The 26788-nt window shown below is 42.1% G+C and overlaps 1 protein-coding gene across 1 annotated transcript in view; it reads left to right on the top strand.

Annotated features, from left to right (window-relative positions):
• The window catches only part of LOC126455674 (solute carrier organic anion transporter family member 74D-like), a 238356-nt gene that overhangs the window by 148243 nt on the left and 63325 nt on the right, over positions 1–26788 (top strand). The window contains exons 9-10 of the mRNA XM_050091445.1: positions 498–662; positions 3634–3829. Coding sequence (XP_049947402.1) covers positions 498–662; positions 3634–3829 — 361 coding nt within the window. The remainder of the gene's footprint in view (positions 1–497; positions 663–3633; positions 3830–26788) is intronic.

The raw sequence follows: 26788 nt of genomic DNA, 5'->3' as shown, positions 1-26788 counted from the left end.
AACGCTTTCGCGATTACTAAATGATCCTGTAACGAAGCGCGCTGCTCTCCGTTGGAACTTCTCTATCTCTTCTATCAACCCTATCTGGTACGGATCCCACACTGCTGAGCAGTATTCATGGAGTGGGCGAACAAGCGTACTGTGACCTACTTCCTTTGTTTTCGGATTGCATTTCCTTAGGATTCTTCCAATGAATCTCAGTCTGGCAGTGGCAGTGGACCTAGGGATGTTTAGGTGCGTGGAAGTCTTGCGTACAAACATATGACACAAGTGACACCCAAGTCCGTGAGTTCCGCGGAGCGCCCCATTCTGCTCTCTCACGATGTCTAATGACTACTGAGGTCGCTGATATGGAGTACCCGGCAGTAGGTGGCAGCACAATGCACCTAATATGAAAGACGTATGTTTTTGGGGGTGTCAGGATACTTTTGATCACATAGTGTAGCTGGAGCAGAGCAGGCACCTTTCGTGTGAACGTGTTGTCTGCCTTTGTACAGATTTCCGTTGCGCGTTTTCTCGGCTCATCCACAACCCCGTGCTGTTGTTCAACACCTTCAGCGGCGTGTGTTTCATGTTCGGAGTGATCGGCTACTGGATCTTCATGCCGAAGTACATGGAGACTCAGTTCCGGCAGTCCGCGGCTACAGCCAGCTTAATCTCAGGTAAGTGCTCCCTTTTATCCTGGCCTTGCGAAAAAAAATTAAATTCCGTAGTAGCACATACGAAACTGTTGCGAAACATCATTAGGAAATAATCTCTATCGGCCAATAGCGCAGATCAGTATTTGCTTTCTTTATTTGCTGTAATTATCATATAACGTGCAATTTAGTGACCAAGCTAAGTGTGCAGTAACATTTTAAAACTGTTTATATGCTTATTTTGAGAGGATGATATTTACTGTGGACTTTATTCGGCAGCGTGTATCATTAAATAATTAATGTACTACTTATTATATTTACAAACTCGTAGTTCATAATTATTTAGATTTATAGTGTGGGTTTTAAATTGTTGTTGGTTTGTGGTGCGTCTTGCAGTGGAGCTCTTTACTGTTATCATTTTCAGCATTCACTGCTCTTTTCTCAGTCTGTCCCCACCTGCCCCCCCCCCCTCTCCACTCACACACGTTCCATTCGCTCAACCTACTACTACTACTACTACTACTACTACTATTGCACAAACCGAAGTGTCTTATTACACTCTATTGGCAAGGGCGATTACGTTCGTTCTGTCTTTGGAGATGTCAGCTGTACCTATAACGAAGACACTAAGTTGCTTGTAAAAATCATCGCACAATAAGCATAGTATCGCGCGCAGGAAAATACCCACAAAGTAGTTTTTGAAGAATGGAAGCAGAAACTGATGCTTTGTTAGGAGAGCACGAATCGGGTTTTAAGAGACACAGAGGTACTTGATATTTTTGTGCAGCGGCTGCTAAAAAAGGACAAGTTTGTAAAAAACAAGAAGACATATACTGCTACTGTAGTTTTGCAGGAAGGTTTCGGTAATGTGGAATACAATAAAATGGTTTCCATTCTTAGACACATCATGGTACGGTATGGGGTGTTTTGCCTTCAGTATGTGGTTCACATATTTCGTTTAAGAAAATTCTAAATGAGAAAGTAAATGAACACATTTTAGAGCATTGTGCACTGTGTACAGTAGAGGAATAGTTCGGAGACAATGACTGATTATATCAAAATGACTACAATTCGTCATACAGCAGCATCTGTGAGCCACTTGTTCGTTGACAAAAACATTCCTGAAACGGACTGGCCTACCCAAGGTTCCGACATGAACCCAGCAGAACACTTTTGGAATGAGTTAGAAAGTCGACTTCGCTCCAGACTCCAGGGTCCAACATCTCTACCTTGTGTGGATTCCGCTCTTGACGGAGAATGGGCTGACATTCCTCCAAAGGCGTGGAGAGACCTCATTGAAAGTGTCTCCAACACTACTGAAGCTGTCATAAAGGCGGATGTAGGACAGAACCCATGTTAATTTCCTATAACAGGTGTCTGGGCGCTTTTGAACAATTAGTGTAAATGGGAGGATCCTATGCTGAAATTACGTAGAGATTGAATTACTTTCATAATGATGAGAGGCGTCACGTATCTGATACCTGCTCAAAACATGACTGACGCAACTCCTTGCTGATTCTGTGGGAATGCATGTATGAGAGAAGCATTGGTACCTGACCGCCCCCACACTCTTCTACGGCGAGCATGAAGCGTGAGACATATTCTCGATTCGTAGCTGAAAATAATTTGATGTGTCATATCTAAGTTCCATTTCAGATGTCCTCTTGCCCATCTTCTTCGTGCATTACGATGCCAGAGCGACTGTACTAACGTTGGTAATGGACCCCTAAATGCCAATGCGATCGTATGGAGACGGTTGCGCATTGCCTGTGTGGACATAGCCCTCACAATTACCTCTAATTAGGTACCACACAGATCTGTTTCATTCACATCGCGGTACCTACAATCTATGAAACCTACGAAGCGGACATCAGCTGGTTCTTCTCACCGCGAGCGACCGCCATGAGGCATACTCACAAGGTTTCATGTCTCACGACAGTTGCTGAATGTTCGAATGCCGGACCGTGGTGCGTGGCGTTTCTATGATAATCCTTCTTGCCGACAAGTCACAATGGACGAGCGGTCTAAGCCTGGAATGATCCTTCATGGCATATTGGCAGACTGGAAAGTCCACGCAAACAGAATTGTCTCGTTCACGGCTACAGACACAGCACGCTCAAGTGAAATAAACTTTTACAGTTTTACTTTTCCCTCTAGCAGGCATGCGACCGTACATAGCGATTTTCTGTTGTCAAAGCAGTGTTGAGAAAGCCTTTTCCCGACAACAACAACAAAGCACTGTTGGCGTAAAACTGTTGTTTGCGGAGCATTACGATATGAGTTGCAGCTCAAAATTTTAGTTGAAGTGACAGCTGAAGTAAGGCCTAGACATTAGTACAAACGCATCGTTGATGATACATAATGCCGCATTAAGCTGAAATGAAGAGGAAAGCTGGCGTATGAGAACACTGGAGAAGTACGTTAACAAACCTGAGGGTTGATGGTTGAAACACAATCTATTCGCAGTCCATGACGCTATGCGTGGTCTCAACACGTGCACATGTCTCATTCTACGTTTGATACGCTGAATGTGAAAGGATAAGGATCATGTCCCGTGAACCGTGCCACGGTTGAGCTGGAGGAAGATCATATTTAGGATATCACGGATGTGTTGACAGGCACCCATTTGAAAGAGGTGCGCTTGTTGCACTCTTAATTCTAAATCTTTAGCTAGTCCAGTACCTAACAGAAACCGGGTCTCTTTGCATTTGCTGTGTTCTGTTCTATCAGCTGAACCATCCTGACAAGACGCTTCAACTGGAATTAAACAGTTCCTCTCCTCATTCTCCTAACTGTTATTTCTCTCAAAATTCACAGGACAGCCTTCGTAGATTTCGAGACAGTCTAGCTACAAAACGCACCGTATTTGTGTGGTATGTGCTGGGTCAGCTAGTGGATACTGTGGCTGTGCGCCTTGCTCTGTTGGTTACGTGGGCGAGCAGCTCTCAGCTGTCGAGAAACGCCAGACAGCTAACCCCTGGCCGCGTGCCCGCAGGTTCCGTGGGTCTGGTGTTCACGGCGCTGGGGCTGATCACGTCTGCGCTGGTGATCTCGCGCTGGAAGCCGCGGCCGCGCGTGCTGGCCGCCTGGAACGTCGGCGTCGAGCTCATCGACGTCGTGGGGCAGCTCTGCCTCGCCTTCATCAGCTGCCCGTCCGACAACCTGCAGGGCTCCTGGGGACACGACAACACGTAACGAACAGCTCCAGCGTAGCTCCTAAGTGTCTGTCCAAAAACTTTTCCTCCTCTGTTTGTAGGGCACTTAATTCTATTTTACATCTACATCCATATCTGCATTTATACTCCGGAAGCCACCTAACGGTGTGTGGTGGAGGGCACTTTGCGTGCGACTGCGTTACCTCCCTTTCCTGTTCCAGTCGTGTATGGTTCGTGGGAAAAACAACTGCCGTAAAGCCTCCGTGCGCGCTCGAATCTCTCTAATTTTACATTCGTGATCTCCTCGGGAGGAATAAGTAGGGAGAAGCAATATATTCGATACCTCATCCAGAAAAGCACCCTCTCGAAACCTGGACAGCAAACTACACCGCGATGCAGAGCGCCTCTCTTGCAGAGTCTGCCACTTGAGTTTGCTAAACATCTCCGTAACGCTATCACGCTTACCACATAACCCTGTGATGAAACGCGCCGCTCTTCTTTGGATCTTCTATCTCCTCTGACAACCCCTCCTGGTACGAATCCCACACTGATGAGCAATACTCAAGTATAGGTCGAACGAGTGTTTTGTAAGCCACCTCCTTTCTTGATGCACTACATTTTCTAAGGACTCTCCCTATGAATCTCAACCTAGCACCAGCCTTACCAACAATTAATTTTATATGATCTTTCGACTTCGAATCGTTTCGTATGCATACTCCCAGATATTTTACAGAAGTAACTACTACCAGTGTTTGTTCCGCTAACATATGATCATACAGTAAAGGATCCTTCTTTCTATCTATTCGCAATACATTACATTTGTCTATGTTAAGGGTCAGTTGCCACTCCCTGCACCAAGTGCCTATCCGCTGCAGATCTTCCTGCAATTTTCTAATGCTGCAACTTCTCTGTATACTACAGCATCATCCGCGAAAAGCCGCTTGGAACTTCCGACACTATCTACTAGGTCATTTATATATATTGTGAAAAGCAATGTTCCCATAACACTCCCCTGTGGCACGCCAGAGGTTACTTTAACGTCTGTAGACGTCTTTCCATTGAGAACAACATGCTGTGTTCTGTTTGCTAAAAACTCTTCAATCCAGCCACACAGCTGGTCTGATATTCCGTAGGCTCTTACTTTGTTTATCAGGCGACAGTGCGGAACTGTATCGAACGCCTTCCGGAAGTCAAGGAAAATGGCATTTACCTGGGAGCCCGTATCTAATATTTTCTGGGTCTCATGAACAAATAAAGCGAGTTGGGTCTCTCAGGTCGCTGTTTCCGGAATCCATGTTGATTCCTACAGAGTAGATCCTGGGTTTCCAGAAATGACATGATACGCGAGCAAAAAATCATGGTCTAAAATTCTACATCAGATCGATGTCAGAGATATAGGCCTATAGTTTTGCGCATCTGCTCGACGACACTTCTTGAAAACTGAAACTACCTGTGCTCTTTTCCAATCATTTGGAACCTTCCGTTCCTCTAGAGAGTGGCGGTATACGGCTGTTAGAAGGGGGGCAAGTTCTTTCCCGTACTCTGTGTAGAATCGAATTGGTATCCCGTGAGGTCCATTGGACTTTCCTTTGTTGAGTGATTTCAGTTGCTTTTCTATTCCTTGGACACTTATTTCGATGTCAGCCATTTTTTCGTTCGTGCGAGGATTTAGAGAATGAACTGCAGTGCGGTCTTCCCCTGCGAAACAGCTTTGGAAAAAGGTGTTTAGTATTTCAGCTTTACGCGTGTCATCCTCTGTTTCAATGCCATCATCATCCCGTAGTGTCTGGATACTGATTTAACGTAAGACCAGAACATCCTAGGATTTTCTGTCAAGTCGGTACATAGAATTTGACTTTCGAATTCACTGAACGCTTCACGCATAGCCCTCCTTACGCTAACTTTGACATCGCTTAGTTTCTGTTTGTCTGAGAGGTTTTGGATGCGTTTAAATTTGCACTGAAGCTATCTTTGCTTTCGCAGTAGTTTCCTAACTTTGTTGTTGAACCACGGTGGGTTTTTCCCGTCCCTCACAGTTTTACTCGGCACGTACCCTGTCTAAAACGCATTTTACAATTGCCTTGAACTTTTTCCATAAACACTCAACATTGTCAGTGTCGGAACAGAAATTTTCGTTTTGACCTGTTACGTAGTCTGAAATCTGCCTCCTACTACTCTTGATAAATAGATAAACCTTCCTCCCACTTTTTATATTCGTATTTACTTCCATATTCAGAGATGCTGCAACCGCCTTACGATCACTGATTCCCTGTTCTGCGCTTACGGAGTCGAAAAATTCGGGTCTGTTTGTTATCAGTAGGTACTTTGGGCAATGCACGAAGAAGTACTAATGTTGGACCATAAAACTCACAGATCGTCTCAAAAATACTTTAGTATCCCCATCAGCAAACATTACAATGGAGGTACATGAAATTCCTTGGGAAGTGCACGTGGAATAATGCGGAAACCTGTCATGGAGGGGGCATGCGACTCTTAGTAAGGGCAGACCCGCTGACAGAAGTGTTGACCGGCGGACAGCAGTGAGTCGGGCGAATGAGAGTTTACCCTGATTCCAACCACCACTGACTTTACCCTGCGCGTCGAGCCGAGTGACGCTGCAGAACACTCAGTCGCCAGTCGCCAATCGCCCGGAAGAGCCGTGTGCTGAGTTTATCCCTGCGCACGTCTCAGCGCGGTTTCGGATCTTCTGCTTCCCTCACGGCGAGTTTTCGTTTCCTCTTGCGAGGAAAATGGTCATCTTCGGTCCATGGAGAACCCGCACCTACAGTGTAGTGTAGCGGCGTTGTCGCGCGTTTGCAAATTCTAAAGTGGCAACGAAGGACTTTTGTTTCCCTTTTGCTAGCATTCATTTCGGGCGACCATGGACCAGCAATTTCTGCAATGCTGCCAACAACAGTTTCGCCGGCCGAAAGAACAGCATTGGCAGCAGCAGGAGTAGATATGGGCGTTGACGACCCAGAATGCGGATTTGCTTCGCACCCAAGCCAGGCTCCTATTCTCTTCCCAACTTCTTGCATTCCGTTCCGTGGCAGGCGGAGTTGTTGACCAAGGTGTTACGGGGACACGCATCGACTTGCTGGATGCCTACCTGCAGCTGCTGTCGGACACGGTTTCTCGGATTTTCCTGGTCCTCAATTTTCCCTTTGCGTTTTATTAGCCTAATCTCTTGGCTTTTGGAACCTCGCCTGCCCGCGGAATTTATCAACAGTTGGAGTGTCCCGGCAGAGGTTCGAGTCCTCCCTTGGGCATGGGTGTGTGTGTTTGTCCTTAGGATACTTTAGATTAAGTAGTGTGTAAGCTTAGGGACTGATGACCTTAGCAGTTAAGTCCCATAAGTTTCCACACACATTTGAACACATTTTTGAGTATTTAGAGCAGCTGATTCAGGACAATCCCTGTACGTCAGGTACTTTGATGGTATCTGAGCAACGGGACCCTATAGAGAGGAACATTTGCGAAAACTTTAGTCGGTCTTCCAACGCCTCCTGGAGACCGCCTGCGCTACAAGCTGGAAAAGTAGAGGTTCTTCTCCCCGAAGATGCGTTTTTGTGTTTAGGAAAGGTGGTATGGTCTCTATGAATCACATCAAAGGCGTCGAAAGCCTGCCTGCTCCTGGTGATTTCATACTCCGGGCAGCGAACATCTACCAACCTCTTAACAGGTTTCGCCAGATGGCCGTTTGTCTGGTCTGTGAATTGTCAACGGAATCATCAGCCTCTCAGTCCGCCGGGCGGCAGGGTTGGTCACGAAGCTGCTGAGGTGGAGCCGATGGATTTTGTATTCCAACCCCTGTCTTCCTCTACAGTTTTCCTTTCCGCTCCGATTCTACGCAGAACCTGTTCATTCCTTACCTCATCGGTTCACCTAATTTTCAACGTTTGTCTGTAGCACCACAACTCAAACGCTTAAATTCTCTTCTGTTCTGGTTACCTCACAGTCCCTATTTCACTACAGTGCTGTGCTCCACACGAACATTTTCAGAAATTTCTGCCTCAAATTTAGGCCTGCGTTTGATACTAGTAGATTTATCTTTGCCAGGAATGCCCTTTTTTGCAATGCTGGTCAGCCTTTCATGTCCCTCTTCCTCCGTCCGTCAGTGGTTATTTTGCTGTCTAGATAGTATAATTCCTTAACTTCATATACTTGGTGACCATCAGTCCTGATAAGTTTCTCGCTATTCTCATTTCTGCTATTCTCATTATTTTCGCCTTTCTTCGATTTTCTCTCAGTCCATATTCTGTACTCATTAGGCTGTTCATTCCATTCAGCACACCATGTAATTCTTCTTCACTTTTACTCAGGATAGCACTGTTATCTGCGAATTCTATCATTGATGTTGCATGAGGGCTTAATTAAAAATATGAATGCAAATACTTTTTAATTTTTGGTAGCTGCCTGTCCGATTACGCTGTCTCGTAAACGGTTGGCCCTGACTAGTAATAGTACGCAATATGACTGCATAGAACAACAACAAAGAGTGAAACGAAATTTCCGTTGACACAATTAATTAATTAAGTCCCCAGCAACTATGAAAGCTACGAAACAACAAGGCACAAGTGTCGCTGATCTGTGTGTGGAAGTGTGATTCAACGTACACATCTGACACGGTTCTTCCTCAATAAGACCAGATATTTTAAACACCATTTATACTCAAGTAATTAAAAAAAACAGAAATACTATAATTGCACATAGAAACCAGAAATACAGTCTAATACAAGAACACGAGCCAGATGCTTTGTTGACTGAACCTGTGACCAATAGGCATTATTGTTTAAGACATTGAAATAATGAAAAAAAGGAATTTTTTTACCTTCATATATATTGACGAAAAGCACACTCTGATCATTACAGCATCCCCAATCCAACAACATCTGGTGTCAAGCCCATCAAAACAATACTACAAGTTCTAAACAAGCACTCTCCATGGGAACTTCTCAACAATGACTCACCACTGCTACATCTCAATAGCACTCTCCCCTACCACGTCTCAACAAACACTGCCTACTGCTACTTCTCAATAAGCACTGCCAGTAGAGGCGGCGGAATAAAACTCTTTGGCGCAATCTCTGGCGCTGTGGCTCAGTGTAGCCACCTTTCATATGCCCCTCCTCCACGGGCTAGAATTTGATGGTATTTTTGCCAGCATTGGTGGTGAAAATACCACCAAATTCGTCAAAAAAAATACAGACAAAAGAAAAGATAATATTAGTAAGTAAATATCACTTCACTAAATAAATTTTGGCTTTGCACTGGCCGTTCCATAACCTAATATGTAAAATACAGTAAGGAATACAAATGCTTTCATACATGTGATTTTACATAATAGTTTACATAAGTATTATTCAATCAATGGCACCCAGTAATGTTGAGCAGGTGCAGACACCAACAAGTGACATTATTTCAGTAGAAGCAGTTCCATTAGTGGCACCTAGCAATGTTGAACAGGTGAAGACACCAACAAGTGACATCATTTCAGTAGAAGCAGTCCATCAGTGGCACCCAGCATGTTGAACAGGTGCAGACACCAACAAGTGACATTATTTCAATAGATGCAGTCCATCAGTGGCACCCAGTAATGTTGAACAGGTGCAGACACCAAGTGACCTCATTTCAACAGAAGCAGTCCATCAGTGGCACCAAGCAATGTTGAACAGGTGCAGACACCAACAAGTGACATCATTTCAGTAGAAGCAGTCCATCAGTGGCACCCAGTAATGTTGAGCAGGTGCAAACACCAACAAGTGACATCATTTCAGTAGAAGCAATCCATCAGTGGCACCCAGTAATGTTGAGCAGGTGCAGACACCAACAAGTGACATCATTTCAGTAGAAGCAATCCATCAGTGGCTCCCAGCAATGTTGAACAGGTGCAGACAGGAACAAGTGAAGTCATGTCAGAAGAAGCAGTTCCAACAGTGGCACCCAGTAATGGTGAGCAGGTGCAGACACCAACAAGTGACATCATTTCAGTAGAAGCAGTCCATCAGTGGCACCCAGTAATGTTGAGCAGGTGCACGTAACAGTCCAAAATATTCACTATCACTAATTAGACAGTTCATCAGAGTTTATCAGCAGAAATTAAACATTTCCAAGTGGCACCCAGCAATGTTGAACAGGTGCAAGCACGAACAACAGTTTGAAGGCACACACAATTGCTTTTACAAAATTATTATCAATGCTCTTACACTAAACATACAAATTATAATAAACACACAAATGATATCAGATAATTGTCATATTAAATATTACAAATACACAAATATCAGTAAACCTATAATATTTATGGGTGTCAGTGCAAGCCACAACAAAGAAGTAAAATAATATTTAGGAGATAGGTCGGTACCAATTATTTGGGATAGGAAAGGAAAACACACAAAACACACTCACTCATCTTTCATCCACATTAAGTACTACTGAGTAATTGAATAGTGTTAACTGTGTAAATGCAATTCTGTCAAAGATTTGATGTTCGACATGTGTATCAAGTAGTAGTGGCAGCAATGTATAACAGTCAATAATAGTTAGTCAACGTCATAGTCATCATGTCAAGACCAATGTTTGCCAAGCCAGATCAAAATGTACGGTTGCTGAACAACTGTCAGTGTGCCAAGATATGCAATTACTTCCTCTCTCCAAAAAAGGAATATATACTGCTTATTGATTTAACAAAGTGTGTGTGTAGACAATCTTCTTTCCACTTGAGTGTTCTAGTCTGCTATCTTCTCTTCATCCTCCTTGTTCCATATAAACCAACAAAAAAAAATATGCTCCTCACTTACTTTACCTCTTATCCACCAAAACTCCAATAACCATCAGCATCATATAATCTCAATACTTCAATAATACCTCTTCAATACGTCGACACATATAAACCCCATGGCCAATACCATTTCACTTCCATAACAACTCTTTCCTCTAGTCAGTCTCCTCGTACAAGTACAGATAAAATCCTAGTGCAAACTTCACTTTATCATCCAATGCAATCTGAAGAGACAATGTCCACACACAACCTCTGTGTAATCCATCTGACCCAAATCTTCTACTTATTAGGAATTATAAAACACATTTTGCTTACCTTGTCCATCATTAAACAAAAGAAATGCATACATGACCTCTAACAGCCTTTACTTTGAATAACTTTCAGTAAGTAAGTGCGAGTACGGAATGTGAATGATCTTACTATTTCACAGTGTGTACACCACTTTAAGAATCATGGCAAAACAGAAGCAAACATGTAGAGTATTTCTTGTGTCAAGTGTCACTTACTATTTCAGTTGCTCACGAAGAATGCAGTGTAATAACTGTCAATGTTCTAAACCTAGTGTTGGTATGTCATGTCGTTAGCTTCCTTCCTATTAGCATGAATTTATACAGCTTCCATAAAGCCTCCAGCTCATGTGACTTCAATGAAGTTTCTTGTACCAATGTCGTTCGTAGAATTATAGCAGTTCATTTTATTATCTTAAAATATAAGGCACTAAGCGTAAGCAAAACATGCAATAGAGAGTAAATATACCAGTAGAGAACAGAATGTCAAGCACAATCCCTACAACGAGGCTCTGCCAAGCGAACAATCTATAATTAATACCATAGTGCGACCTAAACTCCATGTTCGTACACCGCATATCAGCATTTCTATGTACCAAATTAAAGAGTAGTTATGACAACAAAACAGAAATGTATAAATGTGCAGTCCATACGCAAAGTAGCAAATATGTTATCTTACATAATAAACAGGTCATTAGCATCATATCAGCATAAGCAAATAAATGTTCATATGTAATCTTAATAAGTAAACATGAAGGCGCAAGCAGATATATCACAAAGTATAACCTACATACATAACCACAGTCAGCACAATTAATCAGGTGACAATTATAATTTAAATAAATAAGCACAGCAGGCACATAATTAAAAAAAATGTGACATCAGTGAAAAAGGCAGTGCAGCCGAGCGATGCATAATATACACAAGTAACAACCCTGTTCATTAATCAATCATTGTCAAAATCAGTTAATGTACGCAAGCACGTCGCTTCACAAGTAAATTCATAGAACATGAAATTTAGCACAAAGTATGAATCACGTAACCGCGAGCAGCAAATTACGTCTAAAGTAGGTACCTAAGTGGAAATATGTTACCTGAAAAAGAAACCCAATTAATAGTTACCTTTTTAGTTTATTACTTTCTTCTTCGAAATTACATTCTTCCTGAAATTTTCTCGATAGCAAGTCCTCTTAACGTCGGACGCACACAGAATTTACCTGAAGATCTTAAATATTTTATACAACCGTATCCTGAAAAATACTGAACGTTAATAACATAATTTACCAAGTCACTATAGCTTTATACCGAATTTAATCGGAGAAATTAGACTGTGTATTTGTTTACGGCTGTCAGTGCATTCGCACTGAGCGCTCGATCAGCTGTAGGAGCGTGACGTAGTAAGTGATTGTTTGCGGTCAACGACTGCCTTGTGCGGCGCGCAGACTTGACTGTTGCTTTGAGTATGTGCCGCCGCCGGAACACGGCGCGGTATCCTTGCATTCTCCGTGTGTTTACGTATAACTGTTAGTTTCTCAAAAGTATGTCATTCCACAAAAATTTTAACGTTAGATATATGATGTATTCCCTTAGAGCGTCGAGATTTAAGAGTTTCTACTTCAACAGTGTTATCATGAATAATTTTGCGAACTCTATATGGACCGTTATAAAACAGAAAAAATTTGCGACACAAGCCTTTTCCTTTGTGAGACAAACGATGAGACTTAATTAACACCTTTTGACCAACTGACAAGATTTTTAAACGACCAGGACGTTTAGCTGATTTCTCTGTTCTAGCAGCCGCAGATGCAATATTTTGCAGAGCCAGGTTCACAACTTCAGAATGCCGCAGTTTCCGTGTAGGCGGAAAAGGAACGATTTCAGAAATGCGATTTGTCGGTGCTTTATTTTTTAATATCAATACAGGCGGTAAACAAGTTGAATCATTAGGGAGTTCATTCAGAATGTTTTGAAAAATATGAAGATACTGATCCCAAGTTCTGTGATTCTGATGACAATAAAGACGACACAATTTATTGATTTCCTTCATCCATCTCTCTGAAGCGTTAGATTGAGGGTGAAAAAGTGAAATGAAAATTGTTTTAATCTTACGACGCCGTAGAGTACGAAGCCAAATTTTAGAGCGAAATTGTGATCCATTATCTGATATAACCTTATCAACATGACCCACTTCTTTAAGAAAATGTTTGATGAAAGCATTAGATACTGAACGAGCTGTTTCTTTGCGTAAAGGTGTAAAATACACATATTTTGATGTCAATTCCACTGCTACCAAAATGTACGCAAAACCATTAGTAGAACGAACCACTGGACCGAACAAATCGACTGCAGCCATCTCCTTTAATTTCGCTGGAATGATAGGAAACAACGGTGCTCTGTGAGAAATCGTTGGCGGCTTAGCCTTTTGACATAATTTGCATTTGGCAAGAACAGATCGAATACGTTTTTCCATATTACTGAAGTAGCAATTTTCTCGTAATTTATAAAAGCATTTTCTGGGACCAAAGTGTGCATAACTGAAATGTGTGTACCAAATCAATTTATTGACCCACTCATCAGGAATACAAACTAACCAAACAGAGTTGTCGACCGATTTTCGTTTAAAAAGAATATCATTACGAACTAAATAATACTGTCTAATCGCTACGCTTTCCTTTCTTCTCCACTTCTCTTTAATGTCCTTCCAGACTGTATCCTTATTTTGCTCCTTAGCGATGCCCTGGAGCGAAGACGAAATAAAATTTTCGAACGCAACACCTTGAAGATACATCAAACAATAATTGTTTTCTTTGCAGTCCTCTTCAGCACTTTGTTTCAAACCCATAGGTGCACGTGATAAAGCATCAGCAATAATATTTGAAGAACCCTGTATGTAAACAATACTAAAGTCAAATTCCTGTAGATACAACGCCCATCGTGACAATCTTCCACGAGTTAATTTTGTTGACATAAGAAATTCCAGAGCTCGGTGATCGGTGTAAACCTTAGTATGTCTGCCATACAAAAATATGCGAAATTTTGTGAAAGCCCATACAACAGCCAAGGCTTCAAGTTCCGTAATCGAATAATTCTTTTCTGATTTAGAGAGAACACGACTTCCAAATGCAATAGTTTTCTGTACTACAACGCCGTTTTCTTCTATCTCTTGAAATAAGTGTGCACCTAGGCCTTTGTATGACGAGTCCGTCGCCAAAAAAAAATCTTTAGATAAATCCGGATGTGAAAAGTGGAGCAGCAACTAAAGCATCACGAAGTTGTTCAAAATCTGACTAAGCTTCCTCATCCCAACACCAATTAGAATTCTTTCCAGATAGTTCACATAAACGAGGTGTGGCCAAATCGTCCAATCTAACGAAGCGTTTAAGAAAATTAAAGACACCAGTGAAACTACGAACATCACGTTTTGTAGTAGGAACAGCATAATTACAAATAGCGTCTAGTTTCTCTGGATCAGGAAGAATACCTTCTGTAGAAATAATATGACCAAGAAATTTTGCCTGAGAACGACCAAATTCAGATTTTTCCAAGTTCACTGTAATGCCAACTCTTGCAAAAATACGTAATAATTAATCCAAAATTTTGTTGTGCTCATTCCAAGAACGTTTAGCAATAAGAATATCGTCAACATATGAAGTAATATTCTCACGAAGATAAACAGGAAAAATTTCATTTAAACTACGAATGAATGCTGCTGAAGATACAGTAAGTCCAAACGGTAATTTCCGAAACTGGTAAGTTACCAAAGGCTAAAAAGGCAGTGTATTTTCTACAATCAGGGTGGAGTTCTATTTGCCAAAAACTTGCGCGCATATCAATCGTGGATAAAACTTTAATTCCATGGAAATGTTGAAGAAGTTCATCTAAATTTTGTGGACGGTCAGTTTCAGGAATGATGATATTATTTATCTGTCTGGAATCCAGAACTAAACGAATTGACCCATCCTTTTTAAGAACGACGTGTAATGGGCTAGTATAAGGACTGACTGCTGGCTCAATAATGCCTTGATCTAACATGTATTGAAGTTCACTCTTAACCTTGTCTCTGTAAGCCAAAGGAATAGCATACGTTTTCCCCCGAAATGGTGTGTGTTCTTTTACTTTAAATAAATATTGTAAGCCTTGTATAGTTCCTGTGTGAAGACTAAATACTGTAGCATGTGAAGTCAAAATTTGGTGCGGTTCTACTCTCGCAACATCATCTGGCACTTCAGCTTTCTTAACCTTTTCATTAATTAATTCTTCGCTATTAATTATATCATCCATCCCGTCTCTGTATCTGTTGTCATTGTCATGAATGAACACATTGTCATCATAATGCTCAGCGAAAACATCACAAGTAAGAAACCTTAAACATTTTGTGTCTGATTCAGATTTTGTTAAACACTCGAAAAATTTCAAACTTTTCGGCATTCCGGCAACAGTCAAATTCACACTTCCTTCTTTAAAGTTCAAAATTGCCTTATGTGTGTTAAGAAACTCCATACCTAATATAATTTGTGTACTGAGTAATGGAACAATAATAAAATTAGCAGAAAATTCGTATCCTTGACAAATGAAATTTAAGTTGGTCTGTTGTTTGACTTCCACACTTTTTCCAGAAATAGCTCCTCGAATTGTAGTTTTAGAAACAGGTAACACAGGACAAGCAATAGTTCTTACACATATACGAAAAACTGATTCACTAATGACATTCAATGGGCTCCCAGAATCTAAAACTGCAGTGAACTTATTCTTACCCACACATACTTCAATAACAGGATGTAAAAATGCGTCTACATTATTTTCCTTTTCGTCTAGCAAAATGTCTCTCATGTCTTCCAGGCGTACGTAGTGTAAAGTCGTAGTGTCATTACTTTCTGAACCGTCTATATTGCTGCCAGAAGCCGAAGCTACAAGTCATTGTCGATTGCTTGCGTCACGTCTTTGATTATTCGCGTCATTTCGCGGATCAATTTCTACGATTTGCACTTGTCTCTCTGAAGTTCTGTCACGTGGAGGATGCCAATTAGGTCCTTCCTGTCTGTTGGATGCAAATTCTTGGTTGTGTCTGTTATTAAAATTTCTATTTTCCTATCTGTCTGCATAACTACTTCTTGTGTAATTTCGACTGTCACTTCTGAAATTATTGTTGTATCTACTACCCTGGTTATTTCTGTAGTAAGAATGTCTATTATTGTATGAATAATTTCTGTCTTGATGATACCGATTACTGTTTCCGTATGATTGATCATTCCGGTAGGAATTACCGTTATTATAATTGTCTGTAATTTCTGTTAGAACGTCTGTTATTGTCATAAGGCTGGTATCTATTGTCCTGTCTGTTTCGTCTGTCATTCTCAAAATTACCCATATAACGTCCGTTCCGATCACTATCCCTTTTCACTGAAAATCTATTGTGATTACCGTTACTGAAAAAATTACAAGAAGTCCCGTCGTCGTTGTCATACTCAAGTTCTTAAAAGTCTCAATGTCGTCTTTACATCTTCCGGCTAAAGCAATTTGTCTAATGGATTTTGGCAGCTTAGTTAAACAAATGCGAATTAATTCAGTCGGGCTATAAGGGCTGGAAAGGAACTGATTCTTTCGAATCATGTCTTCAAAGTATTCTGCTGGCGTGCGGAACTCAGACTGTTTAAAATTACGCTGCATAATAAGACTGTGTTAGACTCTGCCTTGCGTGTTTTCGGACCAATATGCCGATAGAAACGCATGATAAAAATCATTTAGATTATTACAATCTCTAATAAGTGCGCGCATCCGCGTCGCCGGTTCGTTTTCTAAATATCCACACATAAATTCCAGTTTGTGACTTAGTGGCCAATTTGGTGGAAGTGCGTACATAAATTGATCTAACCATGAACATGGACGTATGTCGTTCTTAGAATTGCGAAAGATCTTAAATTTCCGAACAGTTAAGAAGTGTTTATAGTCAAAGTTTTCTCCTCGTGGCGACAAAGACCTACCGCGTCTGTCCCAGTCCGAATGTCGATTATTGTCAAGTTCGCGCGCCTGGCGCTCTCTTGTTTCTTCTCGTAAATGAAATAAATTACTTTCTTCAAACCCCTCTGCTATCTGTGATTCTAAATTTCTTCTGCTGTCTTTTCCTACGATTTCGCCTTCAATTTGTTTGACTTGCTTTCGTAATGCCTCAAATTCCATTTTGACGCGTTCATTAAATTTTCCCTGATTTTCAACATGCTTATTTATGTTCTGGTACTCTTCGGTTTCTGCAAATGGCAATGGAGCTGTATCATCTGAATCTCTGTCCCCATTTTAAACTAAGACTTGTCAATTTATCTGCAATCTCCTCAACTCTTTCCGATAAGTCACCTATTTGTTCTTTCTGTTTATTTACGTCTTCCGTTAAGTGTCGCGACTCGGGTTTCAGTATTGACACATTTAGTAGTTAACTGTTCGTATTGTTGTGTTAGGTTATTTATTCTGTCATTTGGTACGGATTCCTCGATTCTCTCAAATATTTCTTCCTTATCGTGTGCACGTTGTAAATTTAACTCTGAAAATTTTTGTACTATCACGCGATCTCTTTCTTCCTGTTCTCTATCCTGTTCCTTTTGTCTAATCTCTACTGCAAATAATCTATTATTGTGAGAATTCAAAATCGGTTGTACTTCTTCTCTAATTTCTTTCTTTAATTCATCTTTCATGTTTTGTTCCCATCTCAGTTCTAACTGTTCCTATTTGTGATCCCACTGAGTCTAACCGTGTTTCCATTGTTCCCATACCAGTTGTAATTGTTCCTATTTGTGATCCCACTGAGTCTAACCGTGTTTCCATTGTTCCCATACCAGTTGTCATTGTTCCTATCTCTATTTTAATTGTTCCTATTTGTGATCCCAGTGAGTCTAACCGTGATCCCATTGTTCCCATATGTGATCCCAAATTTAATATAGCACCCATCAACTGCTCCATGTTAATTGGTTCGAAATTCTTTTCACCCCTAACATTTCCCGCAAAACCAATTTCTTTCGTCATAGCTGTAAAGCTATCTGTGTTCGATACTATTTCAGAATCTTCTATCGTTAATCTCGTATTCTGTGAATTTTCTGATTGAGAAATATTTTGAAATGGTTCCGGACTATTTTCCCGACTTATTAAATTGTTTTCCACTTCATTATTCATCATACTGTTCTCCTGTGTCGGCGAGTAAGCCATGTTAACAACTTCGTCATTCTCACTATTCATCATTTTTGCCTTTTCATCGATCGCGTAATCATTTACAAAACATACAAAACTCGTCACTATACGAAAATTACACACAATGACACTTTATCACCAACAATACCATTCTCACGAAATGCTTCCCTCAAACACGATTAATGAACAATTGAAATCTTCATAATTGCACAAAATTGTCAAACCTGTATACAAGACAACAAAAATTAAATTCTGCAAAAAATACCATTAGAAGAATGACAATTACCAAATCTACACATGCAATATAGACTACAATTACTAAACTACAAATTACTGCAACAATACTACTGTCTGCTATTTTTACAATCAGAAGAATTCCAAGGGACGATCCTGGCAGGGTCGCCATGTGCATGGGGGCTTAAGTAAAAATATGAATGCAAATACTTTTTAATTTTTAGTAGCTGTCTGTCCGATTACGCTGTCTCTTAAACGGTTGGCCCTGACTAGTAATAGTATGCAATATGACTGCATAGAACAACAACAAAGAATGAAACGAAATTTCCGTTGACACAATTAATTAATTAAGTCCCCAGCAACTATGAAAGCTACAAAACAACAAGCCACAAGTGTCGCTGTTCTGTGTGTGGAAGTGTGATTCAACGTACACATCTGGCATGGTTCTTCCTCAATAAGACCAGATATTTTAAACACCATTTATACTCAAGTAATTAAAATAAACAGAAATACTATAATTGCATATAGAAACCAGAAATACAGTCTAATACAAGAACACGAGCCAGAGGCTTTGTTGACTGAACCTGTGACCAACAGGCATTATTGTTTAAGACATTGAAATAATGAAAAAAAAGGAATTTTTTTACCTTCTTATATATTGACGAAAAGCACACTCTGATCATTACAGCATCCCCAATCCAACAACATCTGGTGTCTAGCCCATCAAAACAATACTACAAGTTCTAAACAAGCACTGTCCATGGGAACTTCTCAACAATGACTCATCACTGCTACATCTCAATAGCACTCTCCCCTACCACATCTCAACAAACACTGCCTACTGCTACTTCTCAATATGCACTGCCAGTGGAGGCGGCGGAATAAAACTCTTTGGCGCAATCTCTGGCGCTGTGGCTCAGTGTAGCCACCTTTGAATGTACTTTCACCTTGAATTTTAATTCCATTCCTGAACCTTTCTTTTATTTCCATCATTGCTTCCTCCCACATAAATATTGAACCATAGGGGAGAAAGACTACATCCTTATGTTACATCCTGTTTAATCCGATCACTTTGTTCGTGGTCTTCTACTCTTCTTATTCCCTCCTGGCTCTTGTTCATGTTGTCGCTCCCTGTAGCTTACCACAAATTTCCTCAGAATTTCGAACATCTTACACCATTTGAAATCGTCGAACGCTTTCTCCAGAGGGACAAATACTATGAATCTGTCCTGATTGGTTTTCAGTCTTTCTTCCATTGTCAGCCGCAGTGTCAGAATTGTCTCACTGGTGGCTTTACCTTTCCTAAAGCCAACTGATCGTTATCTAACACGTCCTCAATTTTCTTTTCCATTCTTGTAACTTGGATGCATGATCTGTTAAGCTGATTGTGCGATAATTATCGCATTTATTAGCTCTTACTATCTTAGGAATTCTGTGGATGATATTTTTCCGTAAGTCAGTTGGTATGTCGCCAGACACATACATTCTGCGCAACAACGTGAACAGTCGTTTTGTTCCCTCTTCCCCCCCCCCCCCCACCCTCCCATTACTTTAAAAATTCTGATGGAATGTTATCTATCCCTTCTGCCCTATTTCATCTTAAGTCATCCACAGCTATTTTAAATTCTGACTCTAATACTGGATACCCTATCTCTTCCATATCGACCCCTGTTTCTTCTTTTATCTTATAAGACACATCTTCCCCCTCATACAGGCCTTCAATGTACTCTTTCCACCTATCCCCTCTCCCCCCCCCAGCATTTAACAGTGGAATTCCCGTTACACTATTAATGTTGCCACCCTTGCCTTTAATTTCAGCGAAGGTTGTTTTGACTTTCCTGTATGCTCAGTCAGTCGTTCCGATAATAATTTCTTTTTCGATTTCTTCACACTTTTCATGCAGCCATTTCGTCTTAGCTTCCCCGCAGTTTCTATTTATTTTATTCCTCAGCGACTTGTAATTCTGTATTCCTGAATTTCCCTGAACATTATTGTATTTCCTTCTTTCATCGATCAACTAGGGTATTTCTTCTGTTACCCATGGTGTCTTCGCAGTTATGCTCTTCGTAGCTATGTTTTCCTTTCCAACTTCTGTGTTTGCCCTTTTTAGAGATGTCCATTCTTCTTGAACCGTACTGCCTACTGAGCTATTGCCTGCTACAGTATTGTAGCCTTAGATAACTTCAAGCGTATCTCTTCATTCCTTAGTACTTCCGTATCCCACTTCTTTGCGTATTGAGTCTTCCTGACTAATCTCTTAAACTTCAGCCTACTCTTCATCACTGCTATATTATGATCTGAGTCTAAATCTGTTCCTGGGTACGCCTTACAATCCAGTATCAGTGTCTGACAATGAAATAATCTAACTGAAATCTCCCCGTTTCTCGCGGCCTTTTCCAAGTAGATCTCTTCCTCTTGTGATTCTTCAACAGAATATTCACTGAAATTTATTACAGAACTCAGTGTTTCTCCTCTGTCATTCCTAGTGCCAATCCTGTCCTCTCCAGTAACCCTTTCTTCTACTCTTTCCCCTACAACCGCGTTCCAGTCCACCGTGACTATTAGATTTTCATCTCCGTTCCAGTTCACCGTGACTATTAGATTTTCATCTCCCTTTACGTACTGAATAATCCGTTCACTACCCTCATATACTTCTTCTATCTCTTCATCTTCAGCTTGCGACGTCGGCATGTATACCTGAACTATCAATGGCGGTACTGGTTTGCTGTTTCTGATGAGAAAAACCCTATCACTTAATTGTCGATTCTGATGAAAACAACCCTATCACTGAACTGTTCACAGTAACAAACTCTCCGCCTTACCTTCCTATTCCTAATAAATCCTACTCCCGTCATACCATTTTCTGCTGCTGTTGATATTACCGTATCCTCATGTGACCATATGTCTGTGTCTTCTTTCCATTTCACTTCACTGACCCCCACTATATCGACACAGAATCGCGAAAGAAACTGGTGTAGGCAAGCGTATTCAAATACAGAGGTATGTAACCATCCATAATATGGCGCTGCGGTCGGCAACGCCTATACAAGACAACAAGTGTCTGGCGCAGTTGTTAGATCGGTTTCTGTTGCTACAATTGCAGTTTATCAAGATTTAAGTGAGTTTGAACATGGTGTTACAGTCGGTGCACGAGCAATAGGACACAGCATCTCCGAGGTAGAGATGAAGTGGGGATTTTCCCGTGCGACCGCTTCACGACTGTACTGTGAATACGAGGAATCCGGTAAAACATCAAATCTCCGACATCGCTGCGGCCGGAAAAAGATCCTGCAAGAGCGGAACCAACGACGATTGAAGAGAATCGCTCGACGTGACAAAAGTGCAACCCTTCAGCAAATTGCTGCAGACTTTAATGCTGGGCCATCAACAAGTGTCAGCGTGCGAACCGTTCAACGAAACGTCACAGATATGGGCTTTCGGAGCCAAATGTCCTCTAGTTTACCCTTAATGACTTCACGACATAAAGCTTTACGCCCCACCTGGGCCCTTCAACACCGGCATTAGACTGTTGATGACTGGAAACACCGATCTAAGGCGCTGCAGTCATGGACTGTGCCGGCGGAGGTTCGAGTCCTCCCTCGGGCATGGGCGTGTGTGTTTGTCCTTAGGTTAATTTAGGTTAAGTGGTGTGTAAGCTTACGGACTGATGACCTTAGCAGTTAAGTCCCATAACATTTCAAACACATTTGAACATTATTGAACTGGAAACACGTTGCCTGATCTGACAAGTCTCGTTTCAAATTGCATCGAGCTGATGGACGTGTACGGGTGTGGAGACAACCTCATGAATTCATGGACCCTGCATGTCAGCAGGGAACTGTTCAAACTGGTGGAGGATCTGTAATAGTGTGGGGCCCGTGCAGTTGGAGTGATATGGGACCCCTGATAAGTCTAGATACGACTCTGACAGGTGAAGCGTATGTAATAATCCTGGTTGATCACCTGCATCATTGATGTCCTTTGTGCATTCCGACGGACGTGGGCAGTTCCAGCAGGACAGTGCGACACCGCATAAGTCCAGAATGCTACAGAGTGGTTCCAGGAGCACTATTCTGAGTTTAAGTACTTCCGCTGGCCACCAGGCTCCCAGGTATGAACATTATTGAGAATATCTCTCATGACTTGCAACGTGCTGTTCAGAAGCGATCTGCACCCCCTCGTACTCTTAAGGGGTTTATGGGCAGACCTGCAGGGCTCATGGTGTCAGTTCCCTCTAACACTACTTCAGACATTAATCGAGTCCATGCCACGTCGTGTTACGGCACTTCTGCGTGCTCTCGGAGGCACTACACAATATTAGGCAGGTGTACCAGTTTTTTTGGCTCTTTAGTGTAGATTTAGCTTCTGCATTTCTCTTTTCAGATTTTTCTAGCTTTCCGACTACGTTAAAGCTTCTGACATCCCACGCACCGACTCGTCAACGTTCTTCAGTCTTTTTCTCGTGGGCACCTCCCTCTTGGCAGTCCACTTCCGGAGATCCGAATAGTAGATTATTCCAAAATGTTTTACCAATAGAGAAGGCCACGTGTCCTGTGGTTACTCATTATCTGTCTTTAATGCAGTGTTTTCCATTGCCTTCTGCATCCTCATGCCGCTGATCATTGCTGATTCTTCTGCCTTTAGGGGTAGTTTCCCACCCCAAAGGCAATAGAGTGCCCTGAACATCTGTACGCTCCTCCGCCCTCTTTGACAAGGACGTTAACAGAATGAAGACGATTTCTCATGCTAGAAATCTTCGGCCGACAACGCTGTTTATTATTCAAAATGCAAGTAGTGATGGGGTTTCGACACCGGCACTGAAGTCGTTTTCATTATAGCTGAAAGACGCTACCCCAACACCGCGGATATGTAGGTAGCAAAACTAAATAATATTCTGGAATAGCGTTACATCGCGTTTATTGATAAATACCTTAAAATAGGTCGCAATTACTCAATTTGATAACCTAATATCATAAAATATTGAAAATCGATAGCAAGGCTGACACGTAGTTCAGATCAGCAGTATATCCTAATACTGACTGACTTACTTGACGTGCAACAGGAGTCACTAGCAAATTTCGTACACTGGAAAGATTCGTACTTCGTCTGTAGTATTGCCACCACCATGTATTTCTTATTACAATTAGTTTGCTGCATAATGTAATAAAGGTATAGATGTTTTAATAACCCTTAAACTGCCCCTAGAGTTTATTTCGTTAAAAGTGGAGTGTACTAATCAGTATTTGAAACAGAAAAAGTAGTCGTTTCGCACCATAAAATCGGATGGTCCATGGTATCTACAATTGTTATAAGAATAACAGGTATGCCATCACGCTTCGTTCGACTCCCTTCATCACCAGTGTTCCCACAGCGATATTGGCCATGGCAACTGCCTGGCTTCTCATCGCTGGAGCGATCTGCATCACTACTCAAGACAGTGACTTACTCATCTTAAATGTAACTTGGAAAAGGAAAATAAATGGTGACTACGAAGTCTTTCGCGACGGTGTCCTTGCATAAAAAGTGTGGTGTCACCGCCAGACACCACACTTGCTAGGTGGTAGCCTTTAAATCGGCCGCGGTCCGGTAGTATACGTCGGACCCGCGTGTCGCCACTGTCAGTGATTGCAGACCGAGCGCCGCCACACGGCAGGTCTAGAGAGACTTCCTAGCACTCGCCCCAGTTGTACAGCCGACTTTGCTAGCGATGGTTCACTGACAAATTACGCTCTCATTTGCCGAGACGATAGTTAGCATAGCCTTCAGCTACGTCATTTGCTACGACCTAGCAAGGCGCCATTATCATTTGCTATTTATCTTGTGATGCATGTACCGTCAGACCGATGTTCACCAATTATGGATTAAAGTTAAGTATTCCAGCAGCTACGTACTTTATTTGCTAGTCTCCATTACTTGACCTGTTCCAGACCTCACGCCAGCCTGCGTGAGCTTAAACGCGTGCCTTTCGGCTACTTCGTAGTGGCTTGGCTGTCTCGCCAAGTCACAACAAAAAGTTCTCGGTTTACTTGCCCGAAAATAAATGGTGCCTGTGATATGCACACAGCACAGAAAATGAAACACTGCTACACAAATCATTACGAACATAATTTAGTACCGGGTAATTCCGTCTGTGGACTTGATACCTCCTGAAGTGAGTCCACAACGTTGTGCAAGGATGTCGCATCCACTCATTCACTGAGGATTTGTTCACACAATTCCCCAAATCGCTGGGATGCCGATGTCGACATGCCTTGGGCAACCTAATAAATTAGCGGTAATGGAGCATTGCCTAGACACGGGGCACCGCATGTTTTATGTAAACATCGAAGTTTGATCCCCAGCTTCATCTTTCTGGCGCTCTGTTATTGAGGAGACCATACATATTCGTACGGCGGACACTTTTAACAGCAGGGATGCACGTTTTCAGATCAGCGCCACCTGAAATCCAGCACTGGCTGTCATTAAATCAAAACAGGGAAAACAAGAACTTCCGATTCATAATTCGACGCAACGCACTGCTAAGGTTTAATTCAGATTTTAACCACAGGAGCGCCCGGCAGCATAGTCATTGCCAAAAATACAGTAGTAGAAGGCCGTTCTGCGGTTCCCAGCAGGGGCAACAGGAGGGCCGCTTTCCTCCAACTGCGAGCGTCTTCCCACACGCGCGTATTGCCTGCTCCTGGACAGATAAATTTCGACGCCGCCACTCGATTATCGTCAATCGCGTCTTGCAGCAGATACAGCAGAAACTACAAGCACTTAAAGATGTCGAGCTGTTGCATCGGTGAAATATAGTGGGATTTACGCAATATGTTCCGGCGGCAAACCTGAGAAGCGTATTTACAGTGGATCGGTCAGGAAAACATGAAAAGTCGCTTCTAAAGATCGTCCTGTAACATCCTCTATTTCCATAGGACAGCGTTTAAACGTGCATGCCTCTGAATTTTTAATAGACCTACGGCGCGGTCCTCATTTAATGATTTTTGACTGAGGTTTGTTACAATGTATTTATTTCCAATCAATTGAATTTCCCCAGACACGAAAAAAGTCCCGGTTCACAGCGACAGTTGCATAAAAACTCCTCCATTACACCTCTGGTCACTCTCAAAACTAGGGTCAATCCAGGGAAACCTAATGTTGCAAAATTATATCTTTCCCCCGAGCTAATAAAGCGAAATATATTTGTGTTCATACACTACTGGCCATTAAAATTGCTACACCTCGAAGATGACGTGCTACCATCACGTTTCCGACTTTGATAAAGGTTGGATTGTAGCCTATCGCGATTGCGGTTTATCCTATCGCGACATTGCTGCTCGCTTTGGGCGAGATCCAATGACTGTTGGCAGAATATGGAATCTGTGGGTTCAGGAGGGCATTATGGAACGCCGTGCTGGACTCCAACGGCCTCGTATCACTAGCAGTTGAGAAGACAGGCATCTTACCCGCGTGGCTGTAACAGATCGTGCAGCCACGTCTCGATCCCTGAGTCAACAGATGGGGACGTTTGCAAGACAACAACCATCTGCACGAACAGTTCGATGACGTTTGCAGTAGCACGGACATCAGCTCGGAGACCATGGCTGCGGTTACCCTTGATGCTGAATCACAAACAGGAGCGCCTGCGATGGTGTACTCAACGACGAACCTGGGTGCACGAATGGCAAAACGTCATGTTTTCGGATGAATCCAGGTTCTGTTTACAGCATCATGATGTTCGCATACGTGTTTGGCGACACCGCGGTGAACGCACATTGTAAGCGTGTATTCGTCATCGACATACTGGCGTATCACCCAGCGTGATGGTATGGGGTGCCATTGGTTACACGTCTCGGTCACCTCTTGTTCGCATTGACGGCACTTTGAACAGTGAACGTTACATTTCAGATGTGTTACGACCCGTGCTCTTCCCTTCATTCGATCCCTGCGAAACCCTACATTTCAACAGGATTATGCACGTCCGCATGTTGCAGGTCCTGTATGGGCCTTTCTGGATACAGAAAATGTTCGACTTCTGCCCTGGCCAGCACATTCTGCAGATCTCTAATCAACTGAAAACGTCTGGGCAATAGTGACCGAGCAACTGGCTCGTCACAATACGCCAGTCACTACTCTTGATGAACTGTGGTATCGAGTTGAAGCTGCATGGGCAGCTGTACCTGTACACACCATCCAAGCTCAATGCCCAGGCTTATCAAGGCCGTTATTACGGCCAGAGGTCGTTGTCCTGGGTACTGATTTCTCAGGATCTATGCACCCAAATTGCGTGAAAATGTATGTATAGATCTATTATAATATATTTGTCCAATGAATACCCGTTTATCATCTGCATTTCTTCTTGGTGCAGCTATTTTAATGGCCAGTAGTGTAGTAACGATGAGCGAGCAAGCTCGCGGTTTATTTGATCGTGGGTACAAGATGATATGATGTAATTCAACTGAGCAGTTTTAAGATATTACATTAAAAGTGTGTATGCCCGTTATATTAAAAGTGTGTCTGCCCGATTTGTGCCAGAATTGT

This window comes from Schistocerca serialis, chromosome 1 (assembly GCF_023864345.2).
Source record: "Schistocerca serialis cubense isolate TAMUIC-IGC-003099 chromosome 1, iqSchSeri2.2, whole genome shotgun sequence".
NCBI lineage: Eukaryota > Metazoa > Arthropoda > Insecta > Orthoptera > Acrididae > Schistocerca > Schistocerca serialis.
The sequence above is the reverse complement of the archived record's forward strand: the minus strand, read 5'-3'. Positions and strand labels throughout refer to the sequence as shown.